This window comes from Quercus robur, chromosome 6, assembly GCF_932294415.1.
Source record: "Quercus robur chromosome 6, dhQueRobu3.1, whole genome shotgun sequence".
Lineage (NCBI taxonomy): Eukaryota > Viridiplantae > Streptophyta > Magnoliopsida > Fagales > Fagaceae > Quercus > Quercus robur.
The window spans coordinates 13,905,897-13,914,118 of NC_065539.1; the positions used below are offsets into that span (position 1 = coordinate 13,905,897).

The window sequence follows — 8,222 nt, forward strand, 5'->3', positions numbered from 1 at the left end:
ATTCAGTATCCTAAAATTTGGATTTTAATCCAAAAAATGAAAATACATTTGGTACAAAGTGTAATTGATGGTATTATTTAGAGTGGTAAAATGTAATTTTCCCAAAAAAAAAAAAAAAAAAAATCATAAGTTAACTTCATTTGTAAGTTAGAATGCAGATCAACCTTTTGACTTGATGCATTGGTTTATCAACAGCTTCACAGCCAGAAAAATTCCATTTCCCATAAGAAACAATCCTGGAAGTTCAATGAATGAAACCTTATCAACTAACATTATCAAAAAACTATAATTATATCACCCCGTTGAGATATATTCGAACTGGATCTTCTACAAAGTTGGTGGCAAGTCTATCTCTAATTTGTAAATAGGGTAAAGGCTGAAGAGAATTATTAAATTACTTTCACCCTTATGTTACATTGGATTCATACTACAGCTTTAGGTTGGATTTGCTCAAAATCAAATACCTCAAACATGAGGCGTCTTACATCAGGCTTCCCATAAACAGCATATGAAAGCCCATGAAGGGATTGTTGAACTGCAGTTGTAGCTGGATTCCTCATTTTTCGATTGTGTTCGTATTTCTCTTGAACGTCTTCAGCGTAGATGACAAAGCGATGGAGATGCTTGTCCCTCAAATACCTCCCGCAGAACTTGTTCATAAGAGTACGCCGGTGCCTCTCCTGTAGCCATAATCCAGGAGCATCTAAATGCTTCATCAACAGCCTCTCAGCCATCACAAGATCCTAAAGAAAGCAAAAACAGACAGTTATCAAAATGTCCTATTTCCACGCTAAGGGGAAATCAAAATTTGGATTGTGCTTTTAAATTGAGAAATAATGCATTTGTCTCTATCAAGAGGCCAGAGAACAGCTGCACCAATGCAGTAAAATTTTATTACCTGGATCTTTTGCCCAAGATATTCTAGGCGCTCATAGCAAAAGCGAGGATGCTCAAACTTGTGTTTTGATGGATGAAGAAAACAAAGCTGTTTTCCAGAGAGAAATTAAATGACATGTCAAGAGACAAGGGCTAGGCAAAATTTCACATATATCAGACAATTAATAAATATACATTTTATATAAGGATGTATATGAAAATTAAATGAAGGAGACTTCAAAACTGTATATATCAAAAGATACCAAGTAGCAATTCCAATTCATAAACAAATCTTGATAATTTGGGGTTCATGGTGTCTGGGAGCAGGTTGGTTAACTAAATGCTGCACCAAGTGTACCCTAGTGAACTTTACATGTGTAATAAAAAGTATGGTAATAATCATAAAAGAAGAAAACCAACATATAAGACACCAATCAAGTCAATTTCATCTACGAGCATGCTGGCTTACAAAATACTTTTTTCTTAATATGTGAATTTTGATCCTAAGAAGAGGGATAAGGGGAGATTCAAACTAATGACCTCCAGTTCATGAGATATGATCCCTATCCAATTGTGCTACCCCTTAGAGTTTACATAATTTTCTTTTCTAACTTTTCTTGATACTACAACATATGCTACAATCAATAGGTGATAACAATACGTGGTTTTGAGGAGGAAAAGGAAAAGTAGAATGATAGGCAGCAAAAGAGCTACCTGTAGCCCAAGTCCAAGTTCAATGTTCCTTGCTTTAGTAATGTCTGGGATTCTATCTTCCATTTTTAAGGGGTATCCCAATGCTCGCATGACTTGAGGTCTGCTCTCATAATCCCATATATTGCCTCTAAACCGATGCATGCCTGGTGGAACGCAAGCCCTGAAGAGCCTTGGGTGTGCAAAAAGAGCATCTTCTGGAGGCTGTGAAGGGGTGGGAAAAAAATTACTAGTGGACTCCTTCCAACAATGATAAGATTAAAATTTCCGCTATCCATTGAAATTCTGCAAGCAAATACTACCTAGACAGTCACTTTAATTTCTGATCTCAAGAATTAGCCTGCAAAATTACTTTCCTTTTACATTTTGATAATTCAATGGTTGGGGGTGGGGGGATTTGAACCTGGACATCACCGTGGGAAACACCAGGAGGTACCAGTTGAGCTACTAGACTCTCAACAAATTACTTCCCTTTTACAATCCGAAAAACAATGTCCCCCACACATCCAAATCAAGAAACCTTTTTTTTATTGGATAAATCCAAATCAAGAAATTTGTCCAGTCTAAAACAGCTAGTCCCAAATTTAAATCTGTCAAGCTTGTCAGGCTTGGGTGTGCCAAGTGTGTCACTGAGCACAAAACTAGATTCTTGTGTTTACTATTTAATGGAGAAATATCATAAACAAATCACAGAAAAGCAAATTAGAGCTTGCCTTATAAGCTGCAACCTCTTGCCAACTGAGCTTTTTGCCTTCAAATTCAACAGAGACATAATCTACATCTTCAAGTTGTCTTCGTTCTCTTGGTTGGCAGTCCTCAGCTTCTGGGTCCATGCCAAATACTTCAAAAAGAACACGATATACTTCTGGCATACCAAAACACAAATATATTGCCCCAAACAAAGCCCAGAAGACAGACCTGCTCGTAACATAAAAAATTTAGAACTCAAACGTGTTTTGCTCATCAATTATGATTTTCTTAACTTATCAACAAAAAAAAGTGTCCTGCCTGTTAGTTACGAATTCTCATGACACTAAGCGTATCCATTACACTAAATAATTTTACAATAGAAATTAGCAAAGTTATAGTTGATGCAGTTATGATCCAGCGCAGGAAGGTAAGTTGTTCCTCGGATGGGTTTGTGCAATTTTTTTAATTGGTTAGCACTGAAGATCCTGACTATTGATAATCTTCACAAGAAGCATGTATTGATAATAGATTGGTGTTGTATTTGTAAAAGAGGTGCTATAGATCATCTACTACTTCACAGCTCCTTGGCAACAGATTTTTGGTCTTTTTTCTTTACATTGTTTGGGATAGTTTGGGTGATGGAAAAATCAGTACTCATGGAGTGTTGACGAGGACTCCTTCATCGCCATAGAGCTGCTAAGGCTTGGCAAGCCATGCCGTTATGTGTTGTGGAATTTGTGGAGTGAAAGAAACAAGAGGGTCTTTGATGGAGTTCAACATCCTAATTTTGTAATCAAAGATTCTATATTACAATTACCTATCAAAAAAAAAAAAAAAAGATTCTATATTGCAATCCTTGTATGATTGGATACAAGCAGTGGGTGGCATCCCATTGATGTCTTTTGTTGATTTCATAGGTTCTCTCTTTGTCATTTGTATTCTTGGAAAAGGGACTGTGCATATTTATTCTGTGTCTTTCCCTTTTCCTTTTTCAATAAGACTTTCTTTGCCCACCCACTGATGGCTTTTGTTGATTTGATAGATCTAGTCCTCAGCAGTGAAGCACCAAGTCCCTACCATAAAGCATCTCACCATCGGTAAGTGCATGATGCATTACTTTTGTCACATTTGGTCCAATGTCACAGAAAACAGTCTCAGCGGCTAATTGAAAGAAGCAGTTACACAAACATTACCAATCTATTGACAAAGGCTTCCTTAGCCAAATAGAACATTCAGCTCTAAATCCATAGTAGTTAGTGCTGATGAGAAACAAGAGCTTTCATCATCAGTGTGATGAAAGAGAGTTCATCATGAATAGGTGAATAGCATAAAACGTGAGAGCCAATGGATGATGAGTGGTGACAAAAATGGGCAGAATCATGACACTTGGCATTGAAAACAAAAATGGAATAGAGAATCTTTTGATAATGGATGCATAGCATACTTAATAAAGGCATGCCAAGTTGGAAGGCAGGAATGCACATAATCTCTGAACCTAGCTACAGTCATTAACTTGGTGCACACATAAATGGCTTTTCTATTTTCAAAGTCAATGGTTCATTTCAATGAGCAAGTTTATACAATAAGACATAAGGGCTCTCTTCCAAAGACGTTATTTCTCTCTATGATAAAAGTATAACAACATATGAACTGATAAAGTGAAATATCATTGCCCCTTGTTGACAACAAATCCATATAAAGCATTTTACAACATTAGCAACCAGAGAACATGCAAGAATTTTTAACATAAGCAACCTTAATCAGCACCCCCCATAACAAGGTGCACACATCAATGGAGCAATAACTAACAGAAGACCATTAAAAGTAAATATCTTGGTAATTCTAGCCAATGACACTCAACCTCCATCAGAATTATCATTCAGTCGAGGAGCAATCAGACGCACCGCAAGCCATGTTCAATACCATAATACCCATTACTGAAAAACATCTTGCCCACATGTTTCAATTCCAAACTAAAATTTCTGTTCTTCCATTAGACATCTACTCAATTAACTACCAAATTGTTCAATCATTCTATTCTAAGTCCAAGAATTTAAACCAGATTAAAGAACAGAATGTAACTTACTTCACAGGCGGCTCGCGCTCCATCCTCTTCAACTTATCCATATCATCAAATGGAAACACCAAATTCTGCAAGCTCGCAGCTTTAATCCACTTGGGCAGGTGCTTCTTCCCAATCAACGCATACACCCTTTCTCTCATCGGACCCGGCGATTCCCTCGGATACCTTTGCAAAAAGAACTCAGCAAGCGCCAATTCAAGCACATACTGCCCCAAGAACAGCAACCTGGTGTGCCCAGACCTCACGTGCCGCGCCCTCGTCCTCTCACCCGTGGGGTGCTGAAACGCCAAATACAACAATGTATCAAACTGTTTCGCCGGGTTATCATCCCCGAAATTTTCCGAGGGCTCCAGAGGGTACCCGAGAGCTTGCTTTGCCTCGAGCAAGTACTCATCCATCCAAGTCTTGTCAGCATTGTTAAGACGCGAAGACGGCAAGCAAGAACTCAACAATGGAAAGGCTTTGAGAGAGAGTTGAGGGCTATTGAGGAACCTCTCCGCTAATCTCTTGTCATCTAATGGGGGTCTCAGTATGAATTTCTTAGGCGGAAACTTTTTCTTCGGAGCAGTGCCTCTTTTACGCTCAGCTAGCTCTCTGAGGAGTCTCTGGGGACTGTTTTTGGGGAGCTCTTGTTGTGGCCCTTGTGGGTCTACCGCGACAGCGAAGATACGGTGATTTGGGCAAGTGGGGTTTGTGAATTTGAGAGTTTTTGTGTGGATTTGGATGGGAAATGGAGAGAAGGAAGATGAGAAAGAGTAATGGTTACAAGGTGAGGATGTGGATGGGTTTGGGAAGTGTATGAAGGAAGAAGAAAGTTCCATCAGTAGGGAGTGAAAGTGTGGAGTTGAAGTTGGGAGCTGAGCATTAATTAAGGAGTTTGAAGATATGAGAAATGGGGTATGGGAGATTGGGTTTGAATTTGGTTTGGCATTGAAAGGAGGAGTGAGGGGGTTTTTGTGTTTTCGTGAAGCAGGGTTTTGAGGGGTTTTGTGAGAGTGGTGGATAAGATGTGGGAGATAATAGAAAGAGTGGCATAAGGGTAGCTCCGGTATAAGATATTTTGGACGATGCACGGTGACAGTTTGGGTGATGTAAACGACGCCGTTTCGTAATGTTAGCGGCAGTAGCAAAAAAGTCAACGGGATTTTGTTGATGGATGAGTTCGTTAGACGGTCTGTCGTTTATTTATAACGGTGCCGTCCTAGAGAGTTTGATCTTGGAGCAACATGAGAACCACATATTAGAGAGGAGTAATGTGTGAGTTCTAATTAGTTAAATTAATAAAATCTCTTATTTTTCTATAATAATAAAAAATTGATAGAGTTTTTTGTCGTGGAATACGAGACTACACAAAAAACCAATTGATTTCATTATTTAATAATAAAAATCAATTATCATGGAAAAGATGCTATAGATTGAAATTCTATCGTATCTAAGAAAAAAAGGATAGTAAATCCTAAAAATGATTACTTAGCTTATGATGTTAAATTCTCTAAATGATAGTTTTATCCAATAAAGTTGTCATATTTGAAATTACATCATTGTTTAAGAACAAAACTAAAACCGAAATTTACATGGCTTCTGGTCCTATTCACAATCTAAAAAACAAAAATTTACATAGCTAAAGAAAAGTTTAGAAGCCAAAATCTAAGGCTGGAGGCTAGGTTACAAAATGAGAAAGTATTAGACATTCATTCTACCCAACTCTAAACTCTATCTTCAAGGATTTAATGACTATATCATGTTACACATAAACATACATTCAATCTAATGTCATGGCATCATCTTTCAAATCATATATCATGTATCATAGTCAAAGAAAGCTTTAGCTCTCAAAATGAGAATTTTTTTTTTTTCTCAAGAGAAATATGTTCATCACATCTTAAAAATCATTTTGTATATTATCTCATGTCATGATCATACTCATCGTGTATCCTTTCATTTTCATTCATCATGTTAGGTTTCCATTTAAAAATTAAAATCATATTAGTCATCAATTTTATTATATTATGTTTTCATTGGGGGAGTGGTGAATCCTATACATATTATTCTCTTATCGTGATAATGCCCACCATAAATTGAGTGATCTTGAAGCCAACTCGCTGCCAACTGAATCACGGATTGGATTGGACAGTCCTACTATTGACATCTACAAATTAAAGATTTATAAAAACAAGATTATTTTTTCTTTTTTTACATAAATTTGAATTTTGAATGTTTTTGCTAGAAGCACTAAATAATGTCAATCAATTAAGCTGCAAGGTTGTTCACGTACAACATCCTCTTAATTAAACTAACAAAACTATCTATAAGGGCGTGGTTTGGATCCGAAGCCCAAGAAGTTGCTGGATTAGGGCCCAAAGAGTCCAACACAATAAATTTGTAGAGAGTGGGCTTAAAAACTAGGCTTCAATGGATCGAACAACGCGCACAGTGGATTAAAGATGGTAAGAAAGTAAAGAAAAACAAACTCTATGCAAAGAAATCCTTCCTCAGCAAAATCCGAAGAGAGTAGTCCTTGAATATATTTCTTTTAGACTTGAATACAATTTCAATTCTTGTTACTACAGTGTTTTATCTACAGATTCCCAATCCCCCTATCCCTAGAGGATCTCTCATATTATATATCCTCTTTTGGCTGATCCTAACCCTTCATTTGTTGATTATGCAGGCTACTACTCGAGTGCTTGTCCCATCAAACGCCTTCCCCAATCTTCTGTGAGTTGTGGTAATCAAGACAGTACTGTTCAAAGGTCTTCTCCACATAAATGCGGCCAAAAGGTTTGGTGAGGCGCAATAAATGTGGTGGCAGCTACCATCTCTCCAATCACGTCAGGACTAACCCCCTTTCTGAAGTTTTTCCTCGACAGTGTGGCCCGCCTCTGGTTGTACTTTTCAAGTGTATGGACTCCTTGGCACGATAATGGCCTCCTTGATTATGGGTATGACACGTGGCACTATTATCTTATTAAATTTCTGTACCCCATACTATCCTTTGCATTTTCCTAAAAAAAAAAAATAAATAAATCCTTACTAACGACTGACAGCAAAATCACCCTCACAAACATGCAGGCCATGGGTCACCATCACTACCAGCCCAGCACCGCAACATCGGCAATTGCATCTCCCAGCAAGGCAATGGCGCCCGTTGCTACTTACTCGGGTCACCTGAATCACCGAGCTCACTCATTCAAATGCAACACCGCCTGTAACAATGCCAACAACAATGACAGTTGACGAGAAAACCAAAAAAAAAGGTAACATATGTGGTAGTTCTTTTATATAAGTTCGTTTTATAACCAGATTTGTTAAAAACTACTTTAAAAGGCCATTTAACAGCATGTGTCCCATCGAAAAAGAAAATTTAATAGCTTGTGAAGCGGCAATGGGTAGTTAAAAAAAGTTTAGCTTAAAACCGGTGTGGACTGTGGAGAGCTATCTTTCTCCAACTCGTTTTTTTATGGGATTTTTTTAATAAGTTATATAATATGCTTAAATAAACATTAATAAATTTATAAATTGTCAAAAGGTTAGAGAAGATAACTCCAAACTGATTTGGAGTTAAATTTTGTCTAAATTTGTGATAATGAAACAATTAAGTTAGAGATTTCAAATGGGAAAATTATGAATAATTGAATATGAGGAATTCAAATGTTGAAGTCATGAAATTCAACTCTCCAAGATCTGAATTTTATTTTATTTTTAAATATATTTTTTGTCCTAAAGCAAATTCAAATTCCATTATTCTTTCTCTTCCCCCTCATCCAACCCTCTCTCTCTCTTCCTCTCTCTCTCTCCCTCCACTTTAATTTTTCCCCTCTATCCATTTGGCTACTTCCTCTTCACTTATTTTTTTTTCCCT

At 37.3% G+C, this 8,222-nt stretch overlaps 1 protein-coding gene across 2 annotated transcripts; it reads right to left on the minus strand.

The window, feature by feature from the left end:
* Nucleotides 1-248: 248 nt before the first annotated feature.
* On the minus strand, nucleotides 249-5,381 carry LOC126732874 (ribonuclease III domain-containing protein RNC1, chloroplastic). Of its 2 annotated transcripts, XM_050435922.1 has the most exons (5): nucleotides 4,364-5,379; nucleotides 2,301-2,505; nucleotides 1,591-1,791; nucleotides 899-985; nucleotides 249-743 (listed from the first exon to the last, which is right to left on the minus strand). In XM_050435922.1, exons 1-5 carry the CDS (start codon nucleotides 5,179-5,181, stop codon nucleotides 423-425), a joined length of 1,632 nt encoding a protein of 543 aa, XP_050291879.1. In that variant the 5' UTR covers nucleotides 5,182-5,379; the 3' UTR covers nucleotides 249-422. The 2 variants fall into 2 exon arrangements, with proteins under 2 accessions (XP_050291879.1, XP_050291880.1); XM_050435923.1 differs by lacking the exon at nucleotides 1,591-1,791 and having other exon boundaries at nucleotides 4,364-5,381.
* Between the last annotated feature and the right edge of the window lie 2,841 nt (nucleotides 5,382-8,222).

Coding starts and splice junctions, on each gene's coding strand:
- LOC126732874 (XM_050435922.1), bottom strand. CDS start 5,181: ATGGAACTTTCTTCTTCCTTCATACACTTCCCAAACCCATCCACATCC. Junction 1,792..2,300: donor AAGAGGTTGCAGCTTATAAG/GCAAGCTCTAAT, acceptor ACCCCTTCACAG/CCTCCAGAAGATGCTCTTTT. Junction 986..1,590: donor AACTTGGACTTGGGCTACAG/GTAGCTCTTTTG, acceptor TCTGGAAAACAG/CTTTGTTTTCTTCATCCATC.